The following is a 21497-nucleotide window of genomic DNA, read 5'->3' on the forward strand; positions in this document are numbered from 1 at the left end:
AGGGCAGCACGTATCGCACTTGTCAAAGGGCACCACAGATGCAAGAAGTTTGTACTGTCTTAAGGGAAGACAGGCATTTGGAACAGTGATCCATTCTGGTTTGTTAAACACACACACATGCAACTCCCAGACCAAATATGTTCATATGTTTTGTCCACACAGGCTGCCTGTGGCCACGGTCTGTGACCAAGGTCTGCTCTGAGCATTCATCAGCCTGCAACACCACTGTCACTCTTATCTCTAGTTTAACTAACTGCTCAAAGCTGGCAAGCAAATTTGGACCTCAAGAAAGAAGACAACTCACTTCTTATCTAGACACACAGACAAATGCCTACTAGTTCTAAGATAATGAAGAACAAGGAGGCCAAAAACAATTAGTGGGAACTGAACTACAAAATTCTTTATTACAAGAGAAATACAAAACATAATTTACTAAGTTTGCAGCGAAGCATCTCATGTTGATCAAAACAATTAAATAGTTAACTAGTCTCATATACGGATTTAGATACTTTTAATCAACACCATTAGTAAGCAAATACATTATTTTCAAGGCACTGTCTTGCACATGCAGTCTTTCTTCTCCACCTTTGGACTACTACACCCATTTCCTACTCATTTTTATGAATGGCATTTTAATGTCTTTCAACAGAACTAATATATTACAGAAAACTCTGGCATGCTTTGGGTACTATAGGGGGAAAAAAATAATCCACTTTTCGAAGACCATGGCTTCTTTTAGAATCCAGATTATTTTATCCCATAGCAGGGCTCAGCGTCATCAAAACGGCATCAAGTTTTCCACAGCGTTAAAAACGAGAAAAAACATAACCTTTTAAGGACAGTTAAGAGAGCACTATTATTCTGCCTCCACAAAGCTTTTAAGATTAAAATGATAGTTTGCTTTTCTTACGCCAGTGACAGTTTTAACATGTACAAAATTCCAGGTTCGCTTTAATACGCTGTAAGAAGATGACTATTTTTATGCTAAAGAGATAGAAGCTGACGTTTCCTACTACAGAAAATTAGCATTTTCTTTTGTTCTGGCTCACCAACGAAAAGCTCTCTTTGTTTATGACTATTTCCAGTGCTGCACAGACACTATAGCCGCTCCTATGGCATCCTTGTGCTTTGCCATCAGAAGGACAGGGAGAAAAGGGCTGCCAAGAGAACAAGTCACGATGGTCCCACATAAACCTAGATTAGCCTGGGGACAGATTAAAGAAAAATAAATAGACAGGGCAGGAGGGAATAATGAATTTATGGTTCACTCAGCTATTTCCTAGACTGAATGCTAAAGGGCATCTAATTTAAAGCAATAGTTACACTAGTAGTAACCTCTTATACCAGCACAGCACACCCCGATGTACACTGTAACAAGGGCACAGTGAAACCAGCATGTCAAACTGGTACTGCTCAGCAGAGCTGGTGTCTTCAACAACAGAAAGAAATTGCTCCTTCCTGAAACAGGAAGCAATTAATTGTTTTGTACCCATGTTTAGGATTTCCCTCCTGCACGCCAACCGGCCACATCTCAGGTCAGTTACATGTTAATTGCAGAAAGCATAATGAGATTAAAAGATTTTGCTGTGAGGTTATTGTATTCCCAACTCTCCCTTGTGTCAAAACCTCAGGTGCAGCGATATTCAAGTTCAAAGTGTCTCACACCTTTGGCACAGCCTCTGCTTCTACTTGGCTCACGGGAGCCAAGACCCAGTAATCGGGTAAACACAACAGAAACTGAGGAAAATTAAACCATTGTACCAGAAGAGACCAAACCAGCCCAATTTCCTCCCTGGCAGCCAAAGGCAGTGGAAAGGCAAATCAAGCTGTGCAGGCCTCAGTTTTGCCAGAACTGACTCAGGACAGCAATCCCATTCCATTGCTGAGGGAAACTCAGCAGAACGTGTGTGTGTTTTCCAAACCACCCCTAGGCACAGGCTGAATTAAGCATGAGACAGGAACACTTAACAGGGGCTGTTTCAGATTGAAAAACTTACAGGTTTCTGGCTGTAGGATTCTTTTTTATTTGCCAATGCAATTTCTAGACCCAGTCAGTTCTCTAGTTTAAATCAAATACTTATTAAATAAGTAGTTATCAACTTTATGTCAGTTCCACTTAACCTCACTCACGTCTCCTTTTCCTGCCCTGGGGAAAAGGAAAAAACACACAACAAAAGAGCAGGCATTTGTTCATGTATCAATGAATGCCACACGCATTCCATAAACACCCAATGCTGCTACAAAGGTGCTCAGCTTCCCAATTTCAAAAACATTTCATACTACCTTCCATCAGCAAAAAATCAGCCACATGCATTTCTACTAATAAAAGCCTGCACAACCTTTCTCCCTCAACGGTACATCATTCCACTTATTTACACCAATGATTCAGATAATTTTAATTAAATAAATCAATACTGTACATTCTGTTAGTTGACAAACATATCTTAAGCAGCATTACTGCCAGGCAGCTACCCTAAAACTTGTTAGTGGCTTCATTTGGTTTTCTCACTTGAAATATCAGGGGTATAAATTTCAGAGACTGGTATGTGATAATACTGGGAACCACTGACCTTAAAATACAGATTTCTTCTTTATTTTTTTAAACTTTTATTTAAAACACCTTCCGAAAGTGAAAAAACAGGAATTTCTCCAATATTCTTCAGTTTGCTTTGGCACTGAGATTTTCTTTGAAACATCTTATGCTCTATTTTGGCTCACTTAACTTAAGAGCTACAGGCAGGTGTTTAAACACACGCCAAGAGATAGAAGAGTTTTTAAAAGGAAAAGGACAAAGCTATTGCTATTTTTTACCCCTGCTTTCAAACCCGAACCAACAATTAAAGTATTTAAACCAAACAAATGACAGTCAAATCATTCTCCAACTTTACAAATTAGATCTGAAAAGAGTCCTTTCCTACAGCAGGTGGGATCCCTCCTTTGTCAATCTACTGAGAAGTGACTAGTGAAAGACACCAGCCAGCTTTTCAAAAGTTACACTACTACCACAACAATATAAGTTATTTCTCTCTGCTATTCATAAGCCTTGTACAGTCACAGAGGAAGCTAAAGCTTGAAATGAACAGAAAAATGATGACAGTCATTCTCCCAGCTCTTGCTATCCTCTTACACATACTAAGAACATTACATTCTTACAGAAAGGATAAATAAAACTCCACAGATCAGTTCAGGGTCACAGGGGGAAAAATTCAGGGACAAAGGAAGAACTGACATTCCAGGCACGAGCTCAGAGTACTGGATGTTACCACTCTGTACTGGATACCTTGAAAACTTTCCCTCCACAAACACTGTTTTTTACGAGGATCTGTGAAAACTTCACAATTACAGCTGGGGGGGAAAAAATCCCCACATGATGATTGTTTTCTCATCGTGGATACAATTTATAGCAGCAGGCTAAGGCAAGCTATTGTGCACACAAATATTTAATACAGATCTTTCACACAACACTCAAATCAACTCAACAATGTTTTGAGGGTTTCCTGATGAAAGATGGAGCAAAGTTTATAACAGTTTGTGTAATTTCAGTGAGTGGTACGGTACTTGGAGCTCACAGAGCATAAAATACCAGCTATGGTCTGCCTTATTATTATTATTTTTTATTAAAAGAAGTACCAGAAATCAGTGATTTCCAGAGTACTTTTCCACCAAATCATGGCACAAAATCATCCTATGTGAACAGAGACCAAACAAGAAAGAGAATGTAAACTGTTCTTCTTTAACAAGTCGATGAAGATTATCCAAACTTGAGAGCTGACACTACAAACCACCAAAGCTGAAATACCAGAAGCAGAGTGGAGTATAAATCCGAGGCGTGACTGTCTCTGTGGAATGTTATATCAAGTTACGATAAGGAAGTGCTAGACTACAGCTGTCAAACTGTTTTTCCACACACCAAGATGTTAATGGACTTACATAACACCAGCCATCCCAACCGCCAGAACATCTAAAGCGTCAAGCGGCGACTTTTTAGGATTTCTAGTTAATTAAGAAGTAATTCTATAGCAGAAACAAGACTTTCATCAGCAGACATAAAGTTATTCTTTAATAAAGGCAAAGCTGAAATTCTTTTCCAGTAAGAAAGTAAAATAATGTGGTTTCCTGTGCTATTACTACTGCAAGAGTTGGGTATCTGATTTCCTTCAGGCTGTCCCTGCTGGACAGTGGCAGGTAAGGTGGGCACCATGAGTGGGGCTACAAATTACTATAATTTTTTTCAGAGGCCATTCTGGAACATTAACAGTCATTTCTTTCAGAAAAGCAAAAAAAGACAGAAATGGTCAAGAGTTTTACAGGTGACTTTACCCACCCCCCCCATGCTCACCCCACTTCTATTCCTGCTCCCCCCTCCCCAGAAGGGGATGGAAACTCAGAACCTAGTTAGAGACAGGCAGGAGAGATTCTGATGGTGTCAAGTGAGGCATGCCAGATATTTGGAGGAAGACAAAAGGTCAGGGAACACTGGGGAGGGAAGCGAGTTCTCTCAGAGGACAAACAGAGGGAGCACGGAACATTAAAGAAAAAAAAAGGCAGAAAAATGGAAACCATGATCCAGGATTGTCTGTACACAGGCACACACACTTTGCTTTTCTGTGAGAGAGACTTTTCCATCAATTAAGTTGGAAAACAATATAAAAATTACATTAATATTAAACACTGTTTTCCTCTCTGCTACAGGAGAGGTAATGGAGGCATAGATACCTTCTCATTCCAAATATTTAAAAATAGCTCTCATCAGTAGCAAGAGATAATAAAACATAAAAACAAAATAGCAACACATCCTGGTCTCCAATTTAATTGATTTTTTTTTTCATTTGGATTTAAAAAATTACTGACACTAAATGGACAAACACTGCTGGGAACCCCTTACCTTTCTTTTCAGAGTCCTTCAGAGCTCCTCTGACAGAAAAAACATTAAGAAATGTTTCTGAAGGAAAGAGTTGACTCAACAAGCAAGGCATCTACGTCAGTTAAAAACAGATATTTTACAAAGTTTTTAAAGCTGTTGTACTATTTTGGGTTGGGTCTTTCTTTAAAGAGAGAAGAAAAATTAATAGGCGCTCCGGAATGAGCGGATCTTAAATCACTGATAAGTCCAAGAAAACAAGCCTTTCCCTGACTGAGAAAGAAATCTGGCGGGACCTCTGGTTGCAACATCGTAGTTAAGAAGAGCTATTAACTGTTTTGTTTGGTTTGAATTAAAGGCATTTTAGAAAAATGTATCACTACTGCAATGGTCTCATCCCACGACAGTCGTGCACGGTACTATTTTCATTATGTCTCTCAGTAGAAATTACCTCCATAGCAAAAAGAGACCGTGATCCCATTGTGCAGTGAACCCTGCTCTCAGAATTTGGGAGGTAATACAGCCTGACAGAAGCCCAAGTACCAGGAGAATGAACACCTATCCAGCAGCACCCCGTACTAGCTGACACTGCCATGGCATGACCCACACAGCCCTCTCCTATTTCTTCCTGACAGGTTTCAGAGATCTACCCAAACACAGCACTATTTTTTTTTGGTAGATTTTTTTATGATAGTAATCAATATTCTGAAGATCAAAGAGATAGCAACAAGGCATGCACTTGCTTTGCAGACATGGAATTAGAGAAATTCCCACTGTTAAGGTAGAGTCTCAGCTGAAAGGCCCCATTTCACAGTGATTAAAGATACAACCACACGTTGATACTACAATGGAGATTGTCAGGGGCTGAAATAAAAGAGTTGGGAATTTTTTCAAGGATTAGAAAGACAAAAATTATACACTGCAAAGAAAAGGAAGGATGCTGCAAAGAACTAGGAGAGTTAAGAAGCAACTGACAAATCTTCAAAGTATTGTCAAAAGAGGCAAGGCACCAGAGGGTACCACAAAGTGAGAAAGGGAAATTTGCTCAGGCTTTAAGAGCAAGCTTATAGAGGAAGGTATTTCTGAGATGGAAAAGCAAAGAAGCCACACGAGTAACAGCACAGCACAGCAGTTTTTAAGAGACAATGACTCAGGCTTACAAACCTGACATTAAGTAGATGATAAAGAGTAAAGATCCTTAACATATTTGGAAATGACTTTCATAGGGATTCTCTGACAATGAAAAAGCCAGGAAGGGTCAAAGATGAATATGAGAACACAGAGGAACAGAAGCACTGCCTCAAGGAGAAATAACTGCAATTTCCTTTAAAATAAATGCCTGGTACAGGAGAAGATATTTGTATCCTCTCTAGGGAACCACAAGGCGTTTCCCCATCAGTAAGAAACGTGGGCAACTCACCCTCACATCTTGGTGCAGTGGCAAAGAAAGGAGTGCCTCTTCCTTCTATCTTACCTCTTCCTCACGCTGACCATACCTGCTCACTGTTGTCCTCCCCCAACCTCAGGGGCAATTCCACTCTAAGTCTCACTGTGTTCTATTTTTTAAAAAACACTCCTACCAAATTAGTGTTATCCTCAGGAAGAGCACACCAGCTTCTCTGAAAGCACGTGGACACTGCTGAAGTGGGAAGCCAGATCCTTTTCTACATCAGGCCAGCAACTCTGAGAGAACTATTAGCCAAGCAATATAAATGGAATTCCCAAAGACAACACACATGTAGATCTGGGGGAAGGTCTTTGTAGAAGTGGCACAGAAGAATTAGAAGACACTATCACTGGCACTGGCTGTAGAGTTCACACAGCCTCAGATATAAGCTATTGCAAACTTAAGTAGAAAAAGGGTGGTAGACAAGTTGTTAGCTATGCTAACACCACCAGCAAGTTAAACAGTCAGGATTTACGTGTTTCATGCCTCCTGTCACTGCTTTTTCTAGGGCCTCTTCCTCATGGACAAAACCACTCGCTCCCTTCTCACACAGAATCACAGAACATCAGGAGTTGGAAGGGACCTCGAAAAATCATCCAGTCCAACCCCCCTGCAGAGCAGGATCACCCAGACCAAGTCACACAGGGAAGCACACACCTGCCTCCTGCCCAAGAGGGTGAGACACCTGCAGCAGCAGTCACCAGTCCCACCCCACTTTGTTTCAGTGCCACACTTTCCCTGTTACTTCCAAGACTTTTAATATATTCCTACTATGCAGGCTTTGCTCCATATCCTCAAGCAATTACCACAGAAGCGTGGCAAATACTTAAGTAATTAATCCACACACTTTCACAGCTGGATTGCTGCTGTTTTCAGAAAGCCACCTTTGGGTATCCAACTCCCTACATTGTAGAGCACCACTGATGTTCTTGTCACTCCCATTTCCCAGTTTTATACTACCCTTCCTACCCAGGATGAACTTCTAAATAACATCATCAAATCCCAATTATATACACACACCTATATATGCTTTTATACAGCCTTTCTCAATTCACAACTCCTCAAATAACTCACAGACATCCTACATTTCAACTATTATCTCTTGCCTCATAGCTGTCCTTTAGGCAGAGGCATATTTTAAGGCACAGCAAATGTTGCATGTGTTCCTAATATTTTTCTAGGTACATGTGGCATTTAAGTCAACTTCAATAAAGCATAATGCTACATTTTTATCTGGGTGCATAATGAAGGGTTGGTTTCCTCCTATATGCAAATAAAGCTGATGACGATAGACAGATATTATGGTGGTTTAGCAATGAAAAACAAAAAAAAAAATGAATAATTTTGACTGCCTCTCAGTTTCCACCAGAAACCCAACCTTAATTTTACATTCACTGCACTGCATTTTAAAGCGATTCCATCTGCTCTGTCTGTAGTACACATTAATATTCAGAAGACATCTGCAGTGTGCAGACCAAGCTTTTAATTGGAATCATGTCACAGCTACCATCACACAACACTGAATGTAAATGTTGGCTATCTGCACTTGGCAGCTGCTTGGCAGGCTTATTATAAAGTCCTACTGAGACTGATAGCGTCTTTAAATAATGCAGTATCAGGACATAAAAGGTATCTTGAAAAAAATCAAATATTTACTATCATGAAGCAGTTCTACAATGCCATCCATACCTAATACAGTTTACTAGCACTTCAAACTACTTAGAAACAAAATACTGTTTATATTCAGCCATAATTTTCAAAGAGAACCAACAAACTGATACACTGAACACTCATGTCTTTCACTGATAGATATTTAAGTACATCTAAGGTACACAAAAGGGGACAAAGAAAATTGAACTCCAGAGCAACTGAAATTGTGTAGTGAAGCTCAAAGCATTTGTAAGAATCTAAAACTCAAGTACTACTGAGCATGTAAGAGCACCTGAATAAAAGAATTCAATTAACAGTTGTGCTTAGTGATTTAAGACACTTTCCTACAATGTCAGGCTAATTAGTCCAGAATGAACAATATCGCTACGTTCTCTAAAGGAAAAAAAACCCAACCTCTAAGTTAATAGTACCATCACATGCTTCAAATTCTTGCCAAACCATGGTAACATGAAATTCCATTTTGCCAATCATCTACATATTTTCAGCAAGTAAGTTTCTGACAAACAGGGCAGTGATCAGCAACCTGTATGGAGAAAATCCTGTGTGTGTATGTACACTGTTCACACAAAAAAGTTCTGTCCAATAGAAGCAACTAGTTGTTACACCACCAAACTGATCTTATACATGCCACATGTTCTTTAAATCTTAAGAGTAGGTAAAAGGGACACAGGAACTCTTAGAACAGCAACTCTTGCTTTTCATTAAATACACGGCTTTCTTGGGGAATTTATCCTCCCCTGTCTTTGCCACATCATCACAACAATGACTTCTTTCACAAATTTAACAGCCTTCAAGACCATAGCTTGTGAAGACATAGGAATATTGTCACAAAAATAATTACACAAGGCAACATAAGAACAGATAGTCATCGTGATTCAACTGCTCTAAGTCCAGTGCCCTTCTCCAGTAGACTAATTGGCTTAGCAGATACTGCTTCACTTCAGCACAGCCTCCACTGCAAGTAAGTGAGCTACACACAGGGAGGATGCAACTCTTCATGCTCAGGGCATACATAGGTGGTCAGTCTCAAGCCTGTACTTGCACGTCACTTCAGAAGACATTATGGTGGAAGGGCAACAAAGGAAAAAAATTAAGAGGACAGAGCCAGGTTTCAGTCCCAAACCAAAGCACACGAGCAGCCAATTGATGATCACAGACTGTCAAAGCACTTCCAGTCCGTTTCAGTGACAGGAAAAAGGGTTGGTGGTAGCTTTTCATCACTGACATACAGCTGGTCTGCTCAAGTTTGCACCAGAACAGAAAGGAAGAATTAACGTGGGCAGGAACGGATGAGAGGCAGCCTAAGAAGCTTTTCCTTTTGCCTCTCAGCTATTTACAGGCTCGGATAAAACAGATTGGAGTCACTCTCACAGTCAGGTATTGTACTGTATGTGACAGACAGTAAGAAACAACTACAACTGAACTCGTTCTACAACAGAGAGCAAACCAGGAGAAATGTATGGAAGTTGTGACACTCAGCAGAAGCAACCAGCAACACCGACAGGACGTGTCATTTTAAATACTCAGCGTGGATGTTACACAGCTATATTTGCCAGGTCAACCTGAGCTCAAGGCTGTATAATTATAGGTACATAGGTAGGATTTAAGAATAGCATCCTATGGCTAAAACAGGAGGCACATGAAAGCCCATAGTTCTTCGGTTGGGTCGCTTCTAATTTCATTACCAACTCCTACTGTCATTACTGATTTGGATGATGAAACGTAGCGTGTTTTTACATAAGACAAAGCCAGAATGGGTTGTGCTGTCATCCCGTTTGATCTTTATAAAAGAGCAAGAGAAATTTCGATTAGGAACACCAGCACCAAGAGTCACTTCGAGCTGACTCAGAGCCCAGGCTCACACATTTCACTTAAGGGCACAAGCCAGGCAAGACACCCTTGGCTAACGGTATCCTGGGCTGCATTAGGAGCAGTGCTGCCAGCAGGGTGAGGGAGATGGTCCTTCCTCTCTCTCTACTCAGCCCTGGTAAGGCCACAGCTTGAGGAGCAACCCTAATGCAACATACTAAACAAGTTTGTAATCTACTAATGCTACATAAAAGCCAACAAGTACCCACATTCTGGACAAACCTCAACATACGTATTAGCACTCCTAGCACATGTCACAAAATGCATCTATTACCAGTTGATTATCTATGATCTTGTCTGCATCCTTCCCCATATCATGGTTTGTTAGGATTTGGCACTCTATACAGCAAATCTAATCACCACTGAAGACTCACTGTCTCCTGAACAGGTCATGAATGACCTTTCTCAAACCAGTCTCTCAGAAGATCAATTTACAGAGCTCGCTTGTTTTTTCAATTGAAGTTTGATTTTAGCAAGTTTTTTTAATTAAGTGCTTAAAAAGAGACCAAATTCGCGTTGTTGATTTGTGAGAAAAAAAGTGTATTCAAATAACTAATATCCCCATATGTGATACAGTCCAAAAATATATTGGGTGAAAACATTGTATCATGCATCATATCACATTTTTTAATAACCAAAGAACTTTGGTCAGTTGTTCATAAAACATTCCAGATATATGCTCAGTTATTGGCTTTCCAGTTTAAAAAAGGCAAACCAAAAATAAACACATAAAAAACATACACCAACCAACAACCTGTGCCCTATATCCAGAATTATCTACAGCAGCAATAAAAGAGGAGCACAGGATTTACAGTATTTTCAGATCCAGACTTGCACCCAGCCCTTCCACACCCCAGCAGCAGGCAGCACATCCTGAGCTCTGAGGGTGAAAGCCAACAGGCTGCAGGATGGCACAGAGCAATGAGATAAAAGGTGCAGAAGAATCTGCATCTCTGGCAATTCTGTGATTCCACCTGTATACAACATGAACTGCTACTAAATTACATTCGTCAATAACTCACAAGTGAGCCTTGTTCCATTCAGATATAATTTGGTAACAAGCTTCTTCTAACAAGCAAAATATAAATAAGATTGAGTAGATTCTAAATATTTATGGTTTAAAATTTAGAAGAGTTTACTTTGCTGTGCAATCTTCAGGGTGTAACATACAATAAAGTTACGAGCAAAAATAACTTCTGCACCTCACCCCAAAATAATGTATTTTATAGCCTTGCTCCTTCAGATTTATGCTTCTAACAATATTAAATCAACAATCAGCAAAGTTTACTTAAAACATGTTTCTGTAAAAAAGAATAATCTCCATGTAAAAATGTATTTTGACAGACAACCCTCCACACACACACGCTTCCAGTAATTCCACTTCCACAGGAAGAGGATTTTGGGGGAAGAGGAAGGGTGAAGACAAAGAGATTTCTCCTGTTTCTAAGAAGGGATAATAGTAAAAATCAGCATGTTTTCCTCAGACCAGGAAAATCCTCTTTTATAGAAGCATTTAGGTTAGAAAAGAGCCCTAAGATCAGAGTCCAACCATAAAGCTAACACTGCCAAGTCCACCACTTAACCACGTCCCTAAGCAGCATGTCTGCAACACTCAAAAATGTTTGAAGACCCTGCAAGAGGGCACAAGTTAGCATCCATCCTAACATAAATATGCCAGTAACAATAAAGCAAAATAAAAACAAACTCCCTGTCCAGAGTGAGCTGCAACAGGTGGGAAATACTACACAGCTCAGGCTCCAGCTGAACTCACTTTTAGTAGCAGAACACCTAGCACAAAGCTCCCCACAATCACCCTTACATACTGCTTCAAAACAAATGGAACATGTTGCAATCCTTTAGCTACAAGTTAAGTTTCTGCCTGTAAAAGCTATGAAAAGTTTAAAAAACAACACTAGCAGGGACAGTGCACATTACCAAGTTATACTGTTACACAGTGCTATGAAAAAAACCCAAACCCCAAGGCACAACACTTAATTATTAAGTGTGTTCAGCAGCAAGAAATTAAAAATACTTCACAAGGATGTAAGATGCTCACACAGAATACAAGAGAAATTGAAGCTCGGTTTATGGCTGTTTATCATAGAGTTACACAATCTCAAGATTACATCCACTGATGTTTAACTTCAATACACTTGAGAAACTGGAGTATTTTAAATAACATCACTCTGAGTAGTACTAAGTTTTAGCACTGTAGAACAAGAGTATTTGTGGAATGTTCTGTCAACCTTCCACAAAGGTATCAGAGGCAGAAAACTGAATGTTAATCTATTTTAATGAGCCATCTTTCATAACTTATCCCTGAGAAAGCAAGCTTTGAGTCTTACAAATACTTATGCATTTTAATGAGAAGCATTGATAACATTAAGTGTTAAAAAACCTGTTTCAGAACAATTACTTCATAAGAAAGAGGAGGGGAAAAAAGTAAAAGAAAGAAGAAATTCATCATCTCTGAGTTTTTATTCCAGGGCTGTCTATGAGACATCTTCAATAGAGAGGTACTCCCCATATCCATGACAACCTGGGACGGACCAGTTCTTTACACTACAGCATGTCCTTGAGGAAGCAAATCTTCCTGAACAATCAGGATCAGCCCAAGTGTTGCCACAGAAATGACAGTGTTTACTGGAGCCCACACAGGAAAAAATCCACACAAATATTTGTATTTTTCTCTTCTTAAAATTTCTTTTATGGAATACAGTTTTCTCAATAGGAAGCAGAAAACAATATGCTATCCCATGGGAGGAAGAACCAAAATGGAAATGAAGGACCATTGTGACATCCTGCTTTATAACAGTCTGTCAATATACAATCACCAAGAAGAAGGAACTTGGCACTACAATTTATTCAAAGATACAGAGGAAAACTACAGAGTAGTTTCTCAATTCTCATCTAAAACACACAGCTGACTCCCCACACAAACTCCATATATGTTTTTGGAGTGCTCTGCAGCAAGGGCAGTGGTACCTGAAGCTCTGCAACCCTTCACTGCATCTCATTCAGAGGACAGAAACATCTACCAATGGAAGAGCATCTTTTTATCAAAATCACCATTTCATCTCCAGCTTGCAACCCTAACCCTTGTTCACACAACAGTTTAGAGAGAGATTCTGTGACAGTTGGCTCTATTTTGCTGGTAAGGCCCCTGACCATGGATCTTCTTGGTTTGGGCTTCACCAGCACCCAAAAAGGAGAGCAGGGTTCCGGGCTTTTGAAAGATGACCTCGGAACAAAACCTGACATCAGTCCAGTTGGAAATCAGCTTCCTGCAGGCTGTACACCATTTCTGAGGAGAACCAAAGCTGTTCTTCAAGCCACCCTCAGAAAGTTAACAGGAAATAGGAGTGTGATAAAGTGTTTCTGTAGGAAAACAAAAAAGGTTTATTTTGTTGTTTTTAAGCTACCATGAAAGTAGAGCTACAGAAGGAATACCTGTAGTCCCTCCTACGTGCTTTGAAGGCAGCCTGTTCTGAGAGATGCCTTCTCCCCTAAATGGAATTTCCAAGTCTATACAGAGAACAGAATTGCCACTACTCATCGCTCACCATTTCTAGCTAGACAAGAAATGCCCCAGTATGGAAAGGGCTAGTAGCAAAACTGCTCCTAGTACAATGCTGGGCTTTGTCATACACAACTGATTGTATATTCCTGAAACAGAGACCAAATCCTATCAGGACGGTAGCTTTCAGACAGGCTTGCTTTCTTCTAAATCACCTCTCTCTTCTAAGTATCCTAGCCATTAAAGCAGAGAGAGAGCACCATCGTGATTAGCACAGTTTTCACAGACAGAATTCAAACGACCACGAAGCAGCTGCCTGTTCCGTGTGACAAACTTCTGGAGCTTCCTCCTGACAGTCCCATTTTCAGATCTGCACTTTGAAAAGAAAAGAAACCTTATGCATTAAAGGATCTCATAAGCACATGCCCTTTAGTACAGTTAGTATCTTGGTACACAAGCCTTTCATGTATCAGTGTTTTGCCCACACTTGGATTTCCCTGATTCCCCACTGTTACTTTCCTAACCAACATTCTCATGATTTATGGGTTCACCTTGTCTGGTTCATATCACAGCGATGCACAAGGATCTGAAAAAGGCAGACTTTGCCATGCAACCAAGGCACCTCAGGGGAAAAAAAAACCCCAAACCTACGCCCATCAAAGGATCTCGATCTATCAAAACACAGCAAACAATTGTCACATACCAGAGTAGTACTGGTACAAAGCCAGGCAGGGATCACACAGATGCAAGTAGAGCAGTATATCCAAAGGAACCTGAAGGACTGCTAGAGAGACAAGAATAATATCCTTCTAAAAGAGGAACCAGTACATTTGTTAAGAGTTATATTTGTCATTGTCTTCCTCTCCTTTCACAAAAAAACATGAATGATCATTCATGAAGTTGAAAATGTTACTAAAGCCAGTGAGAAACATTCATAGCTCATCTTGGCTACATTTCCAGCCTTCATTTGAATAATGAGCAACTGCTCTTTGTTACACATTAATGCTTTTTAATGGCTGGCTGGTGAATAATTTGAAGTGAGCTTGTTCTCTGTTGTCTCCTCCTCTTCCCCGAGATCTCCATTGTTCTATTTTTGCTAAGAGGGTACAACTAAACTTCAGTATTAGCAAAAGGGGAAGATGACACTCTGCAGCACTGACAGAATTGTCTCAGCACTCTAATATTAGTTTATTAAATGAAAAAAAAAAAAGCATGGTTAAAAAGAAGCTAGAGCTCAGTACAGTATATAGCATTGCAGTACAACAGTTTCCCTTAGCTTAATTTTAGAACCAGCAAGATGAATCCAGTTTTAGAAGTTTCATTCAGCTTTTCTTAGGTTTTTTTTTTCCAATATGGAAAACAAGCTTTTAGGAATCCAGCAGTAGTTTACAAAGACTAATATCCACTTCCCTTATAGTTACACTCCTTTTAGAGGCCAGTACACAGAGTAACGTGCCCAAAGTAGCAGCAGAAACTGAGTCTAGAACTTAATTTATCCATACAGGTGTAGCTAGTATCAAAAACTCTCTTCAGGAAATATCAAGCTTAACAGTTAAGTGAAAAGTAAGCAGCATGTAACACACCACAAATATGTATTTAGAAGACATTTTAAAGAGCACTGCTTGCTTCCTCATATTCTGGGATGTACAGATTACTTACAGAAAGCACAATGATTATGTCCAGCCACTGAGAGGGAGCTGGAATAAGAGGGTGTGTCTAATAGATGCTGTAGGAATCTACAGGGTGTTACTAATAACCCTGTAAGTATACTATGTCAAAATTGCAAGAATCTTAGCTTTTAAAAATGGACATAGAAGTTCCTCCTTCCTGATGCAAATCAATATACATTTAGCAATATCCAGTGATATTTGCAAATTTCAGTCAAGTCCTCTACAATTCTCTGTTTCTCAGCCAGCAAGCAGCTTTTATCCCTTCACACTTTCAGTTCTTTCACTATCTTGGGTAAGAATGACATTTTACACCTGTATTTTAATTAATTTTTAATTTGTACTGAAAATCACTGATGAAACTTTCAGGCTCCACTGAGACACAAACAGTGACTTCCTCAGAACTACATCATTTAGCTGAAGCCCTAGTTTAATCTTGTAATAGAATTAATTACAATCTTAAGAACAAACACTGAAAAGCAAGTCTTTTGTGATAAGCCAATACCAAAAGCAAAAAGACTTCCAGAAAAAGAAAAGCTTTAGATATTTTGTCAAAGTGAGCGAAGAGAAGTGAAGTCAGTCGTCCTTAATACCGAGTTTATCTTCAAAGTTCCCCTGCGTGAAGAAGATAAACACAGGGAGTGAAGCTCCATTAGCACTAACAGCAGTGACTCTATTTAATCCTTCAGATTTAAGTCAGCAAGAACCATCTCTGCAAAAGCAAAGACATGTGCAAGTACAGCAGCTGCACAATCGCAGTCTTTCTCTCTCCATTTTTGTTAAAATAAGCACATTCAAGACACTACACTGCCAAGACCTAATAAAGGAGGAAAATTAATTGTAGAAATATATTCCTATTAAAATATTATCAGCATGGATGCATTGCTAGTGCTTTCCTTTATAATTTATTTCATGTTATTGACGGAGATCAAAGAATAAGTAAAACTAAAGCTGCTTCTTACACCTTCAGGCTGCTAGCTTTGCTTACACATACACCCTTTTTAAACATAGCATAAAGAAAGCCTGTGGGGGTTTTATGTATCTACTAACCTCAAAGAATTAATGCCATTAGATCCTAACCTAGAGCTTCTCCATCCATCTCCCTAAAAATCTATGACTTCTTAGGTAGAGCACAAAACACCTTTGTTATAATCACTATTAAGCCACGTGAGCCAGTCAAACAAATTTCAAAGAAAAAAAAAAGATGTGGCCCTAATAATTATGTGATTACAGGAGTGCCTGCTGTGCTACCTAGATTTTAGAGAGAGTAGCTATTCTTTGGACTGAATTTGCATCATACAATGCAGTAACACTGTAAAAAAGATATTCTGCAAAGAGAGGCTATTTTAATGTTAAGGACAAAAAAACCCAAACAAAACCACCCCACCAAAAAAAACAACGCCTGAGCAAGGAGAGAGCTCCTTTGCATTATTCCCAGCAAATTAACAATGATGGTGAGTAGGCAGATGACAGTACTATTAAAGAGTTTAAAGTACGTTCATCTTAAAGGTGACAGTATCTCACAGGAGCACTAGTGAAAACCCAGGAATATGATTTACAACTGAAAACTTGAACAGGACCACTATTCTCTTTATTCTATCCTTCAGAAGTCTTCATGTCATCTCACTTCTATCATCCAACAATTTTCCTTGAATTATTTCAGGAAAACAGCCAGGAGTTACACCTGACCTGTGAGCTGGTGCAGGCAGACCAGAAATGCTTTGTGACTGGTGTAACAGTTGCTCCTGAGGCGTTCCTCAGGACATGATTAGCTAAGGACAGAATAAGAAGGCAGAAGCAAACGATGCTCAGGTACAGCAGTAAGTGATGTGAAACAGTTGTAATTCAATATTAAGCTCTTTTGTTAGCAGTTAAAAAGATAAAAGATTTCAAATACTGAGTAAGAGTTCAGTCTGTATCACATCCGAGATCTAATGATATAAAAGTGCATTTCCCTTCCCCCTTCTGCCCAGACTTCCCACTGATGTCTTAAAGATGATGCTTAGCAAAACCTTGAATTTTAACTGAGAACTTCAGCACAGAACTACACAAGACCTCTTCACCTGTTCATCCAGATTCACATGCACCATTTTCCTTCATAACAACAGAGGATACTGAAGAGGATTATTTCAAAAGCAATATACTAAGAAGCATTCTCTTTTGCCCAGGGAACAGCTGAAGAGTGCACAACCTTTCCTTCAGCATCAAGGTGAAAGCCTGGGAAGAAAAACAAATTTGATTTGCACTAAAATACTCATCAAAAATGAGAAGAGCTGAGTTGCTCAATCTAGTATATAATCCCAAAAATATTTTAGTTGCACTGTTAGTTATCTTCAAGAATAAACACGGGTGTTTTTCCTAATTAACTGATTACTATCACAACCAAGGAGACATAAACCACAAAGCTAATGTGGCACCTTAGGGCAACTGCCTGGGCTGACAGGGAAGGAAAGCTGCCTGCCCACCTTCAGATGTACTATTGGCAACAGAAGGTTTCCAAACCAGTGGCTCCAACAGACTGTCTCTGCAGCTTTACTGTCACACCCATCCAGAGCTGCTTTGTTAAAACTTGAGTGTCATGGTCAAGGACATGTTTTAAGAACACACATCCATCCTCAGTTATGTCCTTTTTGAGGTTGTCACTTCACATCTTTTCCCAACTCCATCAGCCTGTCAATTTTGCAGCTACACTAATCAAATAAAGGCTCTGGGAAAAGCTTTGTATGTATAAATTCTCTGCCCCAGCCCTCTGGATGAATGTTTCTGGAGGTTTCTCCCCACATCCTAGCATCCTTTTCTTTCTGGATGTTCCTTGCACTCCAGTCTCTGCTTGAACAGCCACATCCTGACATCCTTAGATGATATACACAAAAACAATTACAATCAGGGTCGAAACTCCAGGGGGTTCAGAAAACAAGAAGTTACTTCCAGGTTTATTTTTAAGCAACACAAGAGAACAGGAATCTTTTTTGTAGTCCTGTTAGTTTCCATGACTTCTAACACATCCATGGGGTGCCAGCATGGCAGAGAAAGAACCACCAACATCACGATGGCTACATGAAGACATCTGCCACCTGCTTTACACCAAAGGCCCAGAGGTCATCCTGATTTTGGGTTAGTTCTCCCTTCTACAACCACATCATTCAAAGCACACTAAAAAACCCAAAGAATTTATCTGACACACAAATTTAATAACGTGCCAGAAGCAGAAACATGAGGACAACCACAGTATTTGCAAGGACATCTTTCATACATCCAACATGTACAACCAGCCTAATTAGTTAAACTAGCTTTAAAGTGTCATAACAATGCTTTACAAAGCTACCACTGCTTCATTTCATCTTTAATAAAGTCATGGAAATATCTTGAAAACATCCATTTGACCTGTCTTTGCAACTCAAAGGTGAACAAGTGTTAAACCAGGGAAACAAAGTGAAATTAATTGTAGCCTTTCCTAAATTGTCCACAATTTGTGGACAATGACTAGGGCCTGGTCAGTGAGGTTATCTGAGACTTTTTCATTCTCTGTGTTTCCTCCAAGTGTCCTTTAAATGCTGAGCAGTCTGTAAGTACACAGAATCTGATCTTCCACAAGGTAAGAGTATTTTCCTATCTGTAAAATTCACAGAAGACAGATATCAGAACCTCCAGCGTTTTCTCATTAACAAAGCCTTCCATGACAACAGTTATAATGGAAATCTCAAAAACACATAGCCAGGGCTGACTGCAGCCGCACAACATGAAATAGTGAAAGAAAGAATGTCTTTCCCGACCCTGTGGAGAGACCCTGGTCTGCTGTGAAGTAGAACACAGCACTCATTCTTCCCTCAGGTCTCTGAAACCCCAAGCAGGGAATAGTGCAGGTTTTCAGATAAGCAGAACCACAGCATTCCTGACAGCACTACTTGCCCCAAGGGTTCTGACCAGCACAGGTGACACCGACAGGCCTTGTTGGATTTCAATTCTTCTCTAAGATACGAAGATGCTGAGGAGAAACTTAAAGCAAAGGGATCACCTTTCTGCTTTGGACAGCCTCACCCAAAAAGCTGTGTTTGAAAAGCTGTTTGCCACCATCAAGGTTTTTTTTAGATTTTTATCTGAAATTCTTTAACGTCAGAGGATCCTTTCAGCAGTAGTTGCCAACATTTACCAGGAAAACTTTACACTTACTTCCCCAGAGAAGACTTTTCAAACCCTGAAAAAAGAAAGTGATGAAGAAATAGAGAAGTTACTTTCAGTGACACTGAAAATGCTCTGGTGGAGCTGGGTTTTGTTTATGGTTTTTGTCCGTTCAGTTGCTTTTCTTAAAGACAGCCATATATACTGAGAAACCACACATGTAAAAAACACGCCTATATAGTGCAATTTTTACAATTTCTAGAACTTGACCTTAAAATAATACACTTTTCAGGGAACTACAACTGCTTTTATATTTGGAGATGCCTGAAAATATCGGTGACTTGGGTTGCAGGGCAAACCAAACCACTCCTAATCACTGTCACACACCCCTGCACACCCCCTTAACGTCAGCCCAGTCACCACCAGGCTTCCTCAATAAAAAGAATTACTTGTCCTGCCGTTTCATCTCTTCTTGCTCCTTCAGAACTGACAAGCTGAGCACAAACGTCAGGGCAAGCTGCACCCACAAAGCGACCGTACAGTGATCGGCCTAAAAGAGGATCCTCTACCAGTAAACGCCAGAAACCTTTACTGGGGTTACAGGTCAAGGGCACGAGACCTCCAAACGTGGGCACTGAGAGCTTGGGGAAACATGCCTTTCTTGTGCCTTTCCTCTCCCCTTAAGTCACCTGAGAATAAGGTTTCTGGCCCTCCGTGGCCCAGGCGGCATTTCAGGCCTCGCACAAACATCCCCCATGACTCTGTGCACGGCAGCCCGGCCACAGCCCAGACCCGCGAACACCCCGCGTCGTGACACGGCGCACACGGACGTGCCGCCAGCGGCATTTCGCGGTCAGGAGCGTACAGGTGGGGCGGCGTTTTTCATACCCCATTAAAAAAAAAGTTACTTCGGCGCTTTATAACCACCGCTTTAAACACCCAGCAGCGGCAATAAACATCCCCGGTGAGAAAAAAAACGACCCCCCCCCCCCCCCCACACACACACACACACACACCCCACTTTATCCACAATGATTTAAAGGCAGAAACGTAAAGACAAGCGCGGAAGGGATTGCACAATAACACATGATCTTCGCTATCACATGCTTGGCAGTACGCTCGATTCACCCCGGTAACTCTCTGCTCGGAGCCCGGGCGCAGGTTTGGCCGCCACACAGCAGCTCCGTACATCTGCCTGCCGACACCCCGCCCAGGGAACGAGTCTCACACCGGAGCCTACGGGCCTAGCGGCGGGGCGAGACGGGCTTTCCTCACCCCCCCACTCCCTCCACCCCCTCGGGCACAGGTCTCCCGCCAGAGCGCAGCTTCCCCGCGGTGCAGCTGACGCCCTGAGGAGCCACCGAGGGAAAGATCCCGCCGGCAGAACCCGCCAACGGCACCGCGGTGCTGCAAGAGGACGCGGCCGGAGCCTCCCCTCCCGCCCCATTCAATCCATCCCGCCCCGCGGCCCCCAGGCAGCGGCTGCCGGGGCAGAGGCACCGAGGACGGGGTGGCGGAGGCGCCCCCGTCGGCCTTCCGGGCTGCTTCTTACCCCCCCACCCCCGGAGGCAGGACCCCGCCGCTCCCGGCCCTTCCCCGCCGCCACGGGCTGCCCCTCGCCGCCTCCCGCGGCACTTACGCTCGAAGTCGGAGTCGGAGTCCTCGTCGCCGCGGTCGGGCTCCTCTTCGCCGTTGGACTCGGTCTGCATGGGCTCCCCATCGAAGCTGACCCCCCTGCGGCCACCGCCGAGCGCCTCCTGGTCGCGGGCATCCCGCAGGCGGGCGAAGTAGTCGGCGGCGAAGCTCAGCAGGTCGGACGGACGGTGCCGCAGCACCTCCACCGTGTAGCCCTGCAGCAGCTCGGTGAGGCCCGGCGGGATTTCGATGCTCATGGTGCCGGTTACCAAGGAGGCCACCGCCTCCCCTCCCCCCCCACCCCCCGCCCGCCCCCCTCCGCGACCGGCTGTGGCGGTGGCGGCCTCGGGGCCTCCCTCCGCAGGCGCTTGGCTGACTCCCGCCGCTCCGGTCACACGAGCCGCGCCGGAGGGGCGGGCGGAGCGCGGGAGAGGAGGTGGGGGGGGGGGGGAGGCGGGAGGAACGAGGACGGCCACGGGCGCGCAGGCGCGGGAGCGGGCGCGCGCGGCCAATAGCCGCGCACGCGCTGAGCGGCGAGGTGCGTGCGTCACCGCGAGGCGCGGCGCGAGCGGAGGAGCCGGGCGCGCGCCCCCGCGCCCCGGCGGAAAGCAGCGGGCGGCGCGTCCCCCTGGTGTCGTCCCCCCCGGTGTCCGGTAGAGCCGGAGGGGGCCCGGCAGGAGACGGGACCCCGGGACCGGCTCCGCGGGACAG

The 21497-nt window shown here is 42.2% G+C and overlaps 1 protein-coding gene across 1 annotated transcript in view; it reads right to left on the bottom strand.

Annotated features, from left to right (window-relative positions):
- PRKAR2A (protein kinase cAMP-dependent type II regulatory subunit alpha) overlaps positions 1 to 21043 on the bottom strand; it is a gene marked incomplete at its 5' end in the record, with an annotated part of 60483 nt that extends 39440 nt beyond the window's left edge. The window contains one exon of the mRNA XM_084269584.1: positions 20791 to 21043. Coding sequence (XP_084125710.1) covers positions 20791 to 21043 — 253 coding nt within the window. The remainder of the gene's footprint in view (positions 1 to 20790) is intronic.
- Between the last annotated feature and the right edge of the window lie 454 nt (positions 21044 to 21497).

The sequence above is a fragment of the Gallinula chloropus genome (assembly GCF_964237585.1).
Source record: "Gallinula chloropus genome assembly, chromosome: 12".
Lineage (NCBI taxonomy): Eukaryota > Metazoa > Chordata > Aves > Gruiformes > Rallidae > Gallinula > Gallinula chloropus.